The 15,126-nt window shown below is 46.1% G+C and overlaps 1 protein-coding gene across 2 annotated transcripts in view; it reads left to right on the top strand.

The window, feature by feature from the left end:
* LOC147609796 (carbon catabolite repressor protein 4 homolog 1-like) overlaps nt 1-15,126 on the top strand; it is a 62,924-nt gene that overhangs the window by 30,204 nt on the left and 17,594 nt on the right. For both annotated transcript variants that reach the window (XM_086786743.1, XM_086786744.1), the window contains exons 2-4: nt 9,720-10,443; nt 10,579-10,665; nt 10,793-10,876. In XM_086786743.1, coding sequence (XP_086642869.1) covers nt 9,720-10,443; nt 10,579-10,665; nt 10,793-10,876 — 895 coding nt within the window. The remainder of the gene's footprint in view (nt 1-9,719; nt 10,444-10,578; nt 10,666-10,792; nt 10,877-15,126) is intronic.

Below are 15,126 nucleotides of genomic sequence, written 5' to 3'. Positions count from 1 at the left end.
TTGCATACAAGCTTCTCCTTTCCACTTACTGCATAACCCTCTGGCTGCTGCATATATATCTCCTCATGGAGATCACCGTGAAGAAAAGCAGTCTTCACATCCATCTGAATCAAGTCCAGATCATCATGCGCAACCAAAGCCAACACAGCTCTAAGTGTGGTCATTTTGACCACTGGAGAGAAGATCTCCTCAAAGTCCACACCATATTCCTGCTTGAAGCCCTTAGCCACTAACCTGGCTTTGTATCTTGGCTTTGCATCTGGTGCAACTTTGCGCCTGTATACCCACTTGCATGGCAAAACCTTCTTGCCTGCAGGCAAAGGCACCAACTTCCATGTTCCATTTTTGTGCAGAGAATCCATCTCTGACTTCATGGCACGCTCCCATAGAGCTTTGTCTGCCCTCTGTAAAGCCTCCTTGTAACATGAGGGCTCCCCACAGTCAGTAAGCATCAAGTAGTCAACCCCTGGAACAAACCTGTCAGGGGCTCTGGAGGGTCTTGTGGACCTCCGTACCCAATGACCATCTGAAAATACAAGCCTCACATCACCTCTGCCAAGAATCTTGCATGCATGGTTATCACCCAAATAAACCACTCCTTCATTGCCAGCAATATACCTAACAAACAAGTCCCTGCAACCTGTGACATGAAAGGAGGCACCTGAATCAATGATCCATGAGTGCATACCATGACCACCTGTAAGAAGTGAATGGGCATCAAGTGAAGACGTAAAGAGGACCTCATCCTCACTGCCACCTGCATGTGACACATTGATTTCTTCAATCTTGACTCCACTTTTGCCCTTCGGCTTTACATCTTTGGCTTCATCCTTGTCTTTGTCTTTGCCTTTTCCCTTTTCTTTTTGATCATTTTTCCATTTGTAGCATTGCTTTTTAATGTGTCCCTTCTTGCCACAATAATGGCATTCCAAATCCTTTTTGGAGCGAGACTTGCTCCTTCCCCTTTCTTGGCTTTTCCCCCTTTGCTGGGATCTCCCACGTGCATTCATTGCATTGGACTTTCCAACAGAGTTGTTTTTCCTGTTCATCTCTTCTTGAAGAAGAGCACCCTCAACATCTGCATATGACAGCATAGCATTCGAATTGCTAGTGGCTGTCTTGAATGTGTCCCAACTCTCTGGCAAAGTGCATAACAAAAAAGTGGCTTTGAACTCATCGTCCATTGCCAACTTTTGATTAATGACCTGGCTGACAATACCATTAAACTCATTTAGATGGGCTGTCATAGAAGCCCCTTCCTTCATCTGAAGGCCTATGAGTTTCTTCAACCAATACACTTTGCTTGAGGCACTTTGTTGGGCATACAAGTCCTGCAATCTCTGCCACATTCCCCAAGCTGTCTTCTCTTCACGAATGCTGAAAAGTAATGAATCTGACACAGACAACATGATAGTAGATCTTGCCAGCTCATCCATATCTTCCCACTCTTCAGCCGTAAGAGAAGCGGGCATTACACCCCTTTCTTTGATAGGCTTGTGCTGCTTTTTCTGGAGCAACACATTGTAGCACTGGGTTTGCCAAATATCATAATTATGCGAGCCTTCAAGCTTCTTGATGTGAAGCAATGAAGAGCTCTCACCTGTGGTTGCCATTGCAAAATGCAACCTGTAAATGCCTGACTCCCTGCAAAATGTGCAAACACTGCACCAAAGGCACACAAAGTGCTCACAGTTTTTCTCCCAAGCTTTATCTCCCACTGCGGAAGCACAAATGTGATGAAAACACCAAAATCTGGTTGCTGCAGATTTTGGACAGCACCTTAAATGTGCTCTTTTGCCCTTCCAAAGTACTGTACAGCAGTACCAAGTGCTCACCAATGATGTACCAAACCTGTACCGGCAAGTTCAGCAGCTGAAATTGAACCTTTTGGTCACTCAAAACAGTGTACAGCCATGCCAAAACATGCACAAAGCTGTGCCAAATCTGTACCAGCAGGTACAGTAGCAATAAATGCTCTCCTGGCTGTCCAAATGAGTGAAAATCAGACTTTTACAGTCCCGAACACTGCATACAACAGTCCCGAATAGAAATTGGGCAAAAGCCCCTTGACTGCAAGCTGATTTTTGAGGATTCAAGGCATAAATGTCTTGCCTGCTGCTTTGCCAAGCTCAACAAGCATACAAACTTGAAAAGCCCCTTGAATTAAGATCAATTTTTGATCATACATGGTACATTGACGCACATGAAGGCATCCAGAGTGTTCACGATGCTTCCCCCTGGCCACATATACATCCAAATAATGAAAGCCCCTTGATTTACAGGCACATTGAGTGCTTGTAAGGCATCAACACATTATCCACAGCATTAACTGCGATTGCCTGCATGCAAATCAACTCAATCGGCACAAAAGCCCCTTGATTTGCACTGCAATTTGCTGCAATTTTGCCCAAATGTGCGATTTCTCACATCATACAGCATGTATGAGTGCTTAATTGCACAATTACATCAAAAGCCCCAAATTTCGACATCCAATTTCGTGCAAATTGATCTTGATTGTGACCAATTTCCTGCAAATTTATCCTGATTGTGACCAATGTCACCCAATTTTGCCAATTTTGCTCAAAAATTGAGCAATTGGGCACCTGTATCTGCTCAATTAATGATTGCACCTGCTCAATTGCAAATCCCAAAAAAAAATTGAGACAAATACCTTGATTTCTTTGAATTTCTCTGATTTGCAGGCAAGGGGGGGTTTGCTGAATTTGGTGCTGCTGTTGGGTCTCTATTATTTTCCGGCTCAGAACTTCTGAAGCTCCTGCTTTCTTCGTGCAGATTCTACACCATCGGGTCCTTCACCATCTTTTTCATTCGGCATCTTTTCTAGGCAGTGATGAAGTTTCCTGTGTTTTGCCCATCAGCCCGATGGTAGTTGTTTGGGTCACTACCAAGCCGTCCAGCAGCAATTTCGGGGCTCACTCCATTTTCAGGTGTTGGTGAGGCAATGTTTTTGCTGAGACCAGCAGGCGCATGGTTGGTGGGAGGTGGGCTCTCCTTCACAGCAGGAGCAGCAGGAGCATCGGTAGCTCTTGCACCTGTTGGTGCTGGCTTTGGTGGCTCATCCGATCCAAACAGGTAACCAAGAGAGCTCTGGCCGCCGCCACTGCTTCGCCAACGCCTGCCTTCGCCTAGTGGTGCTGAACTTCAGATGATGTGGTAGCCTTCGCTTCACGCCCGCCTGCTTGTTGACGTATTCGCCAGCTAATTCACTTCGCAGCCTTGTGGCTTATGCTACACGTAGAAATGGCTGCCTATGCCTAGCTGCTGGGCAGCAGCTGAGCCAGCCCACGCCTACTGGGGATCACTTTGCCTGTTGCGCTGCCTTGCTGCGCCTGACTCCTTGGCTACCTTCGCTCATGTGTGCCTGTTGCGCTGCCTTGCTGCGCCTGACTCCTTGCTACCAACAAGGAGAAGAGGAAGGGAGGGATCACTAATGGCTCTGATACCAGTTGATGGGAGAATTAGGGTTAAGAGTTATGTGGGAGACATACACAGAGAAACAAGGGAGAGAGAGAGAGAGAGAGAGTTGTGGGGATAAGTCAACTCATAAGGCATGAGTGTGTGACTCCCCTATCACACATGTATATTGCACTAGTACACATAGTACACTTAGTACATTAAAAGTACTAAGTGTACTATGTACTATAACTTATGGGCTTGTACACACTATAAGGGTGGGCATAACGCCTTTACCCCAACAGGTTCTACATCAGGAGCTCTTTGAGCACCTCCCCTTTGAGGCGTGGCTGGCTGTATGGTAAGTGGGCGTGTGTCATCACCACACACGATGCCCAAAGCCCTTTGGCTACCACCAAATTACGGATCATGAAACTCCAGAGGGAGTAGTTAGATCCATCCAGCTTGTCCTCCTGGGTGAGCACACCAAATACATCTGTAGCATTCTGTGCCATGTCAACAAAATATATCTGCAAGCAAACCAAGCACCAATGTGCACTGCCAGGCAACCAAATGTCCTGTGCAAATGTATGCCTGCAAACCAAAGCAAGTGTAAACCTGCACCAAATTGTCCAATTACACACAATGTGTATACATACGTGACAAATCGCAGCTGTAATGCCCAATTACATGCTCCAATATGAAAATCCCCAATTTTTATGCACTCCAATCGCTTCAATGTGCATCTAATTGGCCAATTTTCACAAAAGCCCCAAGTTTCTGCAAGTGAAAGAGGTTCAATTTGTTGATTTTGACCTCAATTTTGGAAACCCCCAAATTTTTGCAAATGGAAGAGGTTCAATTTGCTGATTTTGACCTCAATTTCCAAAACCCCCAAATTGCAGGCAAAGCAAAATGCCCAATTTTTTCAATTTGTCTTGAAATTTAGAAATCCCCCAAATTGCACCTGCAATTTTCCTTTCAATCTTACTTGCACAGAAGTGTCTGCAAAATCTGCATATGACCTGCACTGGAATGGCTGCAAATTTTGTATTTGTGTTTGACCAAAAATTTGTACAGAGAATACCTTTGGCAGCACGTGTGAGGAAGCAGGTGCTAGAGAGTCGAATAGAGGTAACGGGCTAGTAGCCCGGCCAAGTCGTGCAGAACTGGCGTGGAGGGAGTCGTTGCAGCTGGAGAATCAACGTCGAGGAACACACGGAGCTGCAGGCTTGGCAGCCGGATGGAGGCGTGTAGAGTGTCGAGGAGCTACAGGTGTCAAGGTGGGCGCACGCAGCTGACGAGGCAGGCTGAGGTGCACCGACGAGCTGCCTCGGGCGGAGAGCAAGCGCCAGTAGTTGCAGCAGGACCCGGCGGCTTGGAGTCGTGCACGGCGCTGGAGAGTGCCGGCAGGTGTCGGGCGCTCAGGGCGGAGCTATCGGTAGGCGTCGGGCGCTCAGGTCGGAGGGTGCGAACAGTGGGCGGAAGCGAGCACGTCGCTGGCGGGAAACACAGGTGACGAGGCAGGCGGAGGCCGGCTCTGGGCGGTGGCGGGCCAGCAAAGGCGCCAGCAGAGGCGCCAGCTGGGAGAGGCGGCGGCGGCACCTCGAGCAGTAGCGCTACCGAGGCAGGGGCGGAGGTGGTCGTCTGCGCAGAATTGCCGTCGGCTGGGCTGAGCGCCGGTGGATCGCTGGGCAGCAGAAGCGCCGGCGTAGCTGGGCGGCGACGGCGAAGCAGCAGCGGAGGCGGTGGCGGCGGCGGCAGGGCGGCGAAAACCAGAGAACGCCCCAGAGCTCAGAATTGGACGGAATTTCGCCGGCTTTTTTGCAGATTCTCCACAGGCACTACTCCAGGGCCAGCTCCCAGCTCTGATACCAAATGTTGGGTGTTGGACTCACACGCTCACACACACAAACCTGCAAATTAGGGTTAGGTGCAGGGTAGAATAGCTCACACAGAAATGAGAGAGAGAGAGAGAGAGAGAGAGAGAGAGAGAGAGAGAGAGAGAGAGAGAGAGAGAGAGCCAAAAGCGTGGTATCCACAAAATGCAAGTCAACCCTTGCATGTGTGCCACATCCATATAATATAGAAGTACAAAATATTATAAGTGTCCTTTCACACTTGGTGTCCAAGGGGAAAAACCACATGGGAAAAAGTGTCCTTGGTTAAGCCCTGTTCACACATAGCACTACCATAAGTGAGCATATGCCTACACTTCCCACTCTCCCTAGTTGCTGCTTCCGGATGCCCCCTACTGATGTATTGTGGGGCTAGATACTTACCTTCAGTTCTTTCTTTTCTTTTCCAGACAGTGTATCAGATGTCACATGGTTGTAACTTTGGTCTCATAGGTCACTTTGGCCTTTTGAAGACGTTAATATAACATTTCATTTCATTTCATTTCTCTCACACACATTCTCAGCTCATAGCTCTAGTCTTTGTTTTCTTTTCTTTTGTACCATGATGAGATTACATAGACACTATTGTATCACTTTTGGTTTCATAGACCCACTTTGTATTTTGAAGACATTTAATATAACTCTCTCTCTCTCTCTCTCTCTCTCTCTCTCTCTCTCTCTCTCGGAGAGGATCTGCCGATTAATGCCACACAGGGGTTGAGACGGAAGAGCATTACATATGCCGCTGCCGAGTATACTATGAGATCCCCACGAGGGTTCACTGTCTATTTCGTGAAGGATTTGGTCCACTCTCTAGGATCATAGACTTCTCGGACTAGCGTTGCCTAGGCCTCTTCTTGCTTGAGCTCCGCAGACACAGGGCCACTTTTTTGAGAGTGCTTGGGCCCCTGCCACCCCCCTCCCTCACTAGCCAACCATCACCAGTTTCTTCTAGACCCAGGAGGTGAACACCGATATAGTGGATCTTGTGGACCCACCTCCGAGGTACTCCAGACCCACCTCGCTCGAGAGGAGTTACCTCGGACTGGGCCTCCACACTCCAGTGCCCTCGATGCCCCCGATGCCATCGGCCACCATCCCCTCGTCAGCTTCAGATCGAGGACATGCTCCACCGCCATCAAGCTACCTTTCCACGTGACATCGCTGAGGGAGATCTCTCGGCCATGCTCATTAGCCCCATGCTTGATATTTGGGAGAGTGGTATACCAATAGTACCATCTACTGGGGGCTGATGTTGCTCTCATGTTTCTATGTTTCTAGCATTCCATGATGAGCTTCCATGGACAGTTTTGTATCATCCCAGTGAGATAGCTATGTTTGTTTTTGTTTAGGTTTCTGTTTTATTTTCCATTCCATGATGAGACATGCCATGGACATTATTGTATCACTTTGGTCTCATAGGCCCATTGGGTCTTTAGTAGACGCTGAATATATCTTTCTTTCTCTCTCTGATGAGGTGGCTGACTTCATTACACGGGGAGGCGGAGATGGAGTTGATTTAGCAAGTACCTCAGTACATATTATGCTCTATGCTGATGATATTGTATTAGTGTCTGAGTCTCCAGGTGGTCTACAGCAGCATCTACATGCACTCGATGATTTCTGCACACAGAGGGGTCTTACTGTGAACCTTGGGAAAACCAAGGTTATGGTCTTTCATACATCGAGACAGGGCAGGAGTCGGCTGACATTCACTCTCGCAGGATGCCAGGTGGAGGTGGTGACATCATACGTGTACCTAGGGGTTACCTTCTCTGCAGCAGCCACACGCTTCACCATGGGTTCAGCAGCGAGAGCTAGATTGACACGGGGATATGCAGCATTGGCTATGCTAGAGAGACAGTTCCACCAGGCGCATTTTCAGGAGCCTCGGACGAAGGGGTGGCTATTTGACACATTAGTCACACCGGCATTGATGTATGGAGCAGCGGTATGGGCGCCAGGCCTTGCTACCCATTGGTGGACACAGATAGAGAGACCACAAGCCCTCATGATGGCACGCATGATACGCAGCAAACCGTCAGTACCTCATGACATTATCCGAGCAGAGTTTGCTGCGCCTCCTATGATGGTAGAGGCCATATTTCAGACTATATGCCTGCTAGACAGATTCAAAGAGATGCCACAAGACAGATTGTCATACAGAGCTTTTGAGGCATCTAGACAGTTGGCTGAGGCAGGAGACAGAGGATCCTGGTATGCACAGGTCACACATTGGTTCTCACAGCATGGCCTAGACATGGATCATCTACCACCATTCCAGTATGACAGGGATGCACCACATATTCGTCTCTCTCATAGTGAGAGGAACAGAGTATTGAGATAGGATCTATGGCAGCTCTATACACGAGAGACGTGGATATCGCCTACACAGCCTCTTCCACCGAAGATGCTATACTACAGAGATCACTTCATGAGTATCACTGATGATGGATTTATAGAGAGGCCTAGATACATGGAGGGCTTTTTACCACACGGCTCCCGAGTGGCTATTGGTCAGCGACTCAGCTTAGAGTTTCATCACATTGATTGGAGATTGAGACTGGCAGAGCAGCACGGATCTCCCGAGAGGAGAGGGTATGCAGATTGTGCAGAGAGGAGGTGGAGAGTGAGGAGCATTATGTATGCAGATGCAGAGCATATACAGCCATCAGAGAGAGATATCCCATTTTATTCAGAGAGCCACATTCCCTACGCCAGATCTTTGAGGCAGCAGACTAGCGCATATTGGGGAGATTCATTCTAGACATAGAGCGCCACAGAGAGACTTTATTACAGGCCCAGACAGCTCCAAAGGGGGGGCGACAGACACAGATTACTACATTTTTTCAGAGATCCATCCCCCTCCCAGCCCCTACACGGCAGGGAATTACTCTCCAGAGAGCATAGACACTTAGAGCCCGCAGGAGACAGAGGACACCTGGCTTTCGGACACCACGCCTATACCAGAGAGGGATGACAGAGATTAGAGCTCAGTTTCACAGAGAGGGTGCGGAGTGACTGGCTCGCTTCAGAGCACACCCAGGCATGTTCTTCAGGGAGCTGTGGACACCCCCTTCACTGATGTATACCATTTTATACCCCCAGTATGGTACAGGATGGAGCTAGCTAGGTTGCATATCATGATTGTATACTCCATGCATATAGCTTTGCATTCTCCTAGTAGTAGAGCTCCATCCCCTTCACCACTCATTGTACTTATTGCACACCCATATTCAGCTTTTTAGTTCAGTACTTTTTCATTTTGTTGGGATGACAGAGGATACCCCATACAGGTACTCCGATTTGTCTCATAGGCCGAGTTCGGTCTTTTGGAAGACGTTAATAAAATCTTTCTTTCTTTCTTTCTTTCTCTCTCTCTTTTTGCACTCTCATTATCATTACATTGTGCTATCGTCAAGAACCAAGGGCTGAAGGCATTTATCAAACCATAATCCTCGTCATCTGTAAGCTTCTGATGTTACAGTGGTATCAGAGCTTTGCTTTTTGGTGAAGAAATTCAGCCAAGTGAAAAAAAGAAAGATTCCATCCCCCCCCCTCCCCATTTTGGTGTGCCTCCTATCCCTTGAAGGACGGTTGGCTTATAGCCTCCAGAGTTGACTGGAAATGTCTCCCACACCCATAGTGGATACTATGTGCTGGGATAGAGCATTTTGCGAGTGATCACACAAAAGGTTGGACATCCAGGAGCCTTTGATAGTAGGGCATGACTTAAACTAGTGCACATTTGACAAGGATTCATTGGAAGTTACACACGCACTTAAAACACGGAAGTATTGCCTATTCCCGCCGATTTGGACATCCAGGTCAGCTGCAGCCAGCCATTAGAGCAGATTGTGCATGTCTCCAAGCAAGGCGTTGCAGTTAGAAAAGCGACCTTTGAGAAGTATATGCTGATTCAAGCACCCAAGGGCTTTATTTTTGCTCCTGGCAGTAGAGGGCCCAACTAGCCTTTATAAAGGCCCCTCTAGGTTTCCAAGAAGGTTCGCGTCCAGAGTAAGTAGCTGCAGGCATCTGTGCAGCAGGGTTTCTACCTCCAGTCTCCTTTCACTGTGAGATCTTGTCCCAAGAAGGTGTTTTTTTTTTCAGTAGCAAACCTACAGTAATTTGTATGCTGGATGATAAAACCTGAAAATACTCCTAGATTAGGTACATTTATGCCGTAATAATGTATAATGTATACAGTAATAGTGTATCTAATGCAACACTTGTGCCTTTGCAAACCACCCTTGACATATACATCTCTGCCTCTCTTTTGCTAAACATGTCAACAATTCTTTATCACAGGCATGTGTGAATGTGCTCTGACATCAGCTACTGTACATGGATGTTACTGTGCCACTAGTATCATGTCTGTTGATCGGTCTTTTTTGTTATTTGTCGCAGGCATCGAGGTCCAGCGGGAAAAATAGTCTGCTGTGTTCACCCTACAGAGACAGCAACAATACAGTGCATTGAGTGTATGAAGTACAAACATCTAGGGTCTAGAAGCTATCATTGCTCAGCTGAGTGCTTTGTTGATTCCTGGAAACTTCATTGTGCAAATCATGCTGAGGCTGCAAGTGCTGCAAAAGAAATTGACAAAGAAAATGCTGAACGCACTGAACAGTTCAACAGCACCGGAGCCTCTAGTGGTAGAAACTCCATGTTAGCAGGGTTCCCTGGAAGCTTTACGGAGAATTCCAATGGCACTGGATCTATGAAGCAGGCTGTGCCGGAGCTATGGATTGAAGTAGGTAGATGTAAGAAATATACACCTACTGTAGATGATGTGGGCCACGTCTTAAGAGTGGAGTGTGTTATAGCTGATGCCATCACGAAAAACCCACTTTCAGATGTCAAGGCTAAGATTACACAAATTGTTATCCCAGCACCATCACCCACTGCAAGGTGCATGATTCCTTTGATTTTCCAGAATGGGTTAGCATCTGAGCTTGACAGCTCAGTTTCAACCTTCAGTGTGCTCTCTTACAATATGCTGGCTGATCTGTATGCCACTAATGAAGCTTACAGTTATTGTCCATCTTGGGCCCTAGCATGGTCATATCGCCGGCAGAATCTTTTAAGGGAGATACTCGGCTATAGAGCAGATATCATCTGCCTTCAAGAGGTACTGTGCAGTAGTTGTCTCGATTTTCATTTTGAATTTTCTGTTGCCTGTTTTGGGCGCCCTACCAAAAGTTGCTAAGATCTTTGTTAAAGCTTTTTGCTATACAATGGGCACTTCATTGAATCGTGAATGCAGGTGCAAAGTGATCATTTTAAGGATTTTTTTTCTCCCGAATTGGAGAAGCATGGATATGTACCTGTGTACAAAAAGAAGACCACAGAAGTACATTTTGAACATTTCTTTTATGGTTTGGTATCTATGAGGAGCTGTCATGGGGCCTGTATATACATGTTTTTATGAATTGTTTAAAAATGGCAGAAGTGCATGTCTTAGGTACTTTTGTGTGCAGGTGTACACAGGTGCAACTTTTGCAACCGATGGTTGTGCTATTTTTTTTAAACGGGAGCATTTTTCGTTGGTGAAAAAGTACGAGGTAAACAGTCTGGAAGCTACGTACTGTTTGTATGCAGAAATATTCTTGTAGTTTATGCCTTATGTAGCAGCCTCTAGTCCTTGTTAAGTTTGGAAAATCACTAGAAATTTCTTTTAGATGTAGATACATGGGCAGCTCAATGTTGCAGCCAGATAGACATTGATTTCCAATTACGAATATGAAGTATTGACGCTGACCTCCTAAAAAAGAAAAAAGAAAAACTTATATTTCTCCCCCACCACTTTTCACTCCCTTTCTTTTTGCCTTCTCTGCCTCAATGGACCCATCTTTAAATATGGCACCTGAAGGATAAGTATGGGGTTTGGTAAAATATATTTTTTCCAATAATGGTTAGGTTCTTCCGAATAACATATACATATCATTATGCTTATTTGCTGTACTAATTCTTTCTATTTGCTACTTCCCTTAGTGCTAGGCTTCATTATGGCTGAGTCTGCCGTGCATCTCCAGAGGTTTGACAGAAACGCAGTATGAAGGGCTTTGTGTGAGTATATGCTCTTGTGCGTGTGTGTGTGTGTGTGTGTGTGTATGTGTGTGGAGTGCGTGTGTGAGAGCATATCTTGATACAGAGTTCTACTCCCACTATTGGGCAGTGATGACGTTAGTGGGGATGTTCTAGTATCTAGTCCATACTATGCATAATGGAGTTGATAGTTATATAGTCTTGTGGGCTGACTACCATGCGTATATAACATGCACATTCCTGGATTCATCTAGGTATATATATACATATCACATGAGTTAGAGATACAAGATTCTAGCAATCTATTATCTGTCCTTTGTGCACATACATAAATTTCAACATATAACAGACGACATTCGTTATCAACTGAAGATTTGAACTCATGCCTCATGATTCATTTGTCAACTGAAAGGTTTCAGAATTCACATTCTAAGACTTAATTTCACTCACGAGCTGTGGTATTTGATTGTGAATCAAGAACGGGTTGGTTAGAAGGTGGCACACATCAGGGGTGGGCTGCAGCTGGGTTGGTATTGTGCTTCATGGGTTTATGGTGGGATGATTTAAAAGTTGGTTTGGACATTGGAGAAATTTTGCTAATATTTTTGGTCAAAGTTAAAGAAGGGCAATTTTGTTAAACATAAATAGAATTATGCATAGGTTTAGTATAAGTAACAAGTATGCCACGCTGCCAACCTCCTCATCCTGCAGATCACTGGGAAATCAGCATAGGGGAACTCGACAGACATGGGCATAGGTGGGGGAGTGATCAAGTCAACATTTGTCTCCACTCCACACAAGGAGTGAAGTTAAATAGAGCTTTGGAATGGTTATGATCTCTCACACCAGGATCATCTGGAGGATTTGGTGGCACCTAGCTAAGACATCTCAGGACCCACTGCAACAAAAACAGCCAGGTCCCCCCAATTACCCTCTCCCGCTTCAAGAATCAACATAGGCATCCCCTTTCCACCTCCACTCAGGACCCACTGCAACAACAACAGCCAGGTCCTCCCCATAACCCTCTCCCTCTTCAGGAATCAACATAGGCATCCCCTTTTCTCTTCCACTCAGAGGTTCGTGGATTCTTTCAGAGGATACAACAAGAAGAACCTGGAAGGGGGTGAGTTTTGATACCCACTGCTTCTCCTGCTGATCAGAGAAGACAGTACGGTAGTCTCCTTGGAGACTAACTGTCCATCTTGGCGGCGAAGACGTAGGCAGTGATTGCAACTCTGCCTTGCTCTTTATGTAGCATCTCAGGTATGAACCCTATATCTGTTGAGTGCTTGGTAGACTGACCTGATTTCTCACTGATGCTGGACCAAACAGATGTTTTTACATCATGAGGAACCTGTGTAGTCCTCTAGTACGTGCGCCCTCCTCCTCCATCCCACAATTGTGGCACCTCAGCATTCTTCTTTTCTCATTGAATGGATGTTGTGTGCCAGTTGGAAGCTTTTCTCAACAGCCCTCAAAGCCACCTACTAGAGTAAGTCTCACATGCACTTTGCACTGTAGTGCATGGTGACAAGATGGCTCATCATCATCAGCGCAACACTGTACATTATTAGCACCTTTTAGGATGATATTTGTTGTACACTGTGACCCCATTGTAATCCTCAGTCCAAGATAAGTCAAGCACGAGCTACGTAGGTCATTCTCAGCCTTAGACAGTCAGTCAGTCAGTCCAAGTCCCTTAACCCACTTGAAGAGATGCATTCATGCATGTAGAGTCAGTAGAAGCCTTAGGGTTTGCATTAGAAAGTTCAAAGCACTCTGCATAATGTATAGCATTCATCCACATCATTTAGACCATTGCAGAAATCTTCAGATAACATCTAGCATTCATTAGAATTTATCCAGTATTATTTCCATAATTTATAGCATTTATTGGGCATTTTTACATCATTTATCCATTTATCCAAGACAGATGCAATCGGCCAGCTTTGTAGCTAGCCGACCAGCATCCATTGTCCATATAAATAGCTGAGCATATCATTCATTCATATCTCATTCAGCCTTGAAGACCTTAACGCTTGGAGCCTTCAGCACAAGGAGCATAAGCGATTGGAGAATTCAGCACATCATCCATCGGCATATAGGAGCATCAACGCTTGAGCAATTCAGCCTTCATTTAGTAAAACGCAGCATCTACAGCATTCAGCCTAAAGATCACCTTGCGTTTTCAGCATTCATACAGTTTTCAGCATCCTTGTTTGCATCGTTTTGCTGCAGCCACTTGGTGAAGGCAAAACTCAGCATTCATACTCATTTTCAGCATTCATACATAGCCTAGAACAGTCTCAATTAGCCCCTTCTCTTAGCCTCAGATTTGCAGCCTTCCTACATCCATTGGGAAGAGTGTATAGACTCAAGATTGGACATCATTGGTGCTTCTACAACCGTGTCCAGTTCAGCCCAACTCTTGGTCCTTCGAGATCTTGCGTTTGGCTTATCGTCAGTCCACAGTCAGCAGTCCACAGTCAGTCTCTTCAAAGAAATAAAGCAAACACTATTCCGGTAACGGGATAGGGGGCCCTTCAATGGGTAATTCGAGACCCCATACGGTGTACAATTTCTCTCTCTCTCTCTCTCTCTCTCTCTCTCTCTCTCTACCCCTAGAGTGGGGAACAGGATGGTGAGACAACCTTTCACACCACACCCCCACGAAGGCACCAAATGCCTACCGCAGAAGACTGAGGGAAGGAATCATGTCCCCTGGCTCACGAAGGATTACGAAGATGGCCCGACGAGATGATTCCCTTTATTAGGAGCTACAGCTTCACATAAGGACAGAGATGAACACTATGCGACAGGAGCTTGAAAAGGAATGGACTGAGTAGATGCATGCCCAAAGGAAAGTGATATACGAAACGTTGAAGGAAGATATATATGTCGAATTGAAGGGAGAAATGCAAGCCCAAGTACGGGATGAGATGGAATTAGCCCAAGCCTTGATGCACACGGAAATGAAAAAAGAGATGTAGAAATGGAAGGATGACATGCTCCGAGAGATTGGCACAACAATTGCATTGTACGAAGGCACTTTGAAGATGTGTATGGCTGACCACGACAAAGACATCACAAAAATGCAAAACACTTTGGAATCATGTAAGGCAAAAGTGGCTGCAGGTGAGAAGGAAATGCATTCATGGGCTGAAATTGCCAGTGCCACAAAGAAACAAATTGAGGAAGTCAACCCATGCATTGAAGTAGTAAAAAAACAGAAGGATACACCAGTCAATAAAGTAGAGGTGACGAATGCTACATTGGAAGAGGAAGCCAAGAGACGGGCACGTGCCTTACATTTACGTGTAGTTGGGTGGGAAGATAAGGGAAATCCCCAAGAGGATGCAAAAGCTCTTGCAACAAAAATCGGAGCCACTGATGTACCCATTACTGGAGCATGGCGAGTAGGCAGAGATGAAACCAGGGCGAAGATATTGATCATCAAGTTTGGTGACTTGGAGAAGAAGAAGGCCTTCCTCTCCAAAAGGATGGCCCTTAAGGGGGAAAAGATTTATTTGGATGAGGACCTTACACCGGCACAATTAGCACACCGGAAGGAACACATGCCGCGTGTGCTTGAGGCAAGGAAAGAGGGGAAATGGGCGGTATACAGAGATGGCCGAGTCATCATTATGGAGAGGAGGCCCGCTTGACGGTGCGCGGCCTATGAGACCTTGCGATTCACGGTGTGGAATTGCAACGGAGCCCTTAGAACAAATGCAGGATACTTTCAGACACATTGATATTGCTATGT

The sequence above is a fragment of the Cibotium barometz genome, chromosome 50 (assembly GCF_041138505.1).
Source record: "Cibotium barometz isolate CiBa-2024 chromosome 50, ASM4113850v1, whole genome shotgun sequence".
NCBI classification, from domain to species: Eukaryota; Viridiplantae; Streptophyta; class Polypodiopsida; order Cyatheales; family Cibotiaceae; genus Cibotium; species Cibotium barometz.
Note: the sequence above shows the minus strand (reverse complement) of the source record. Positions and strands in the feature narration are given on the sequence as shown.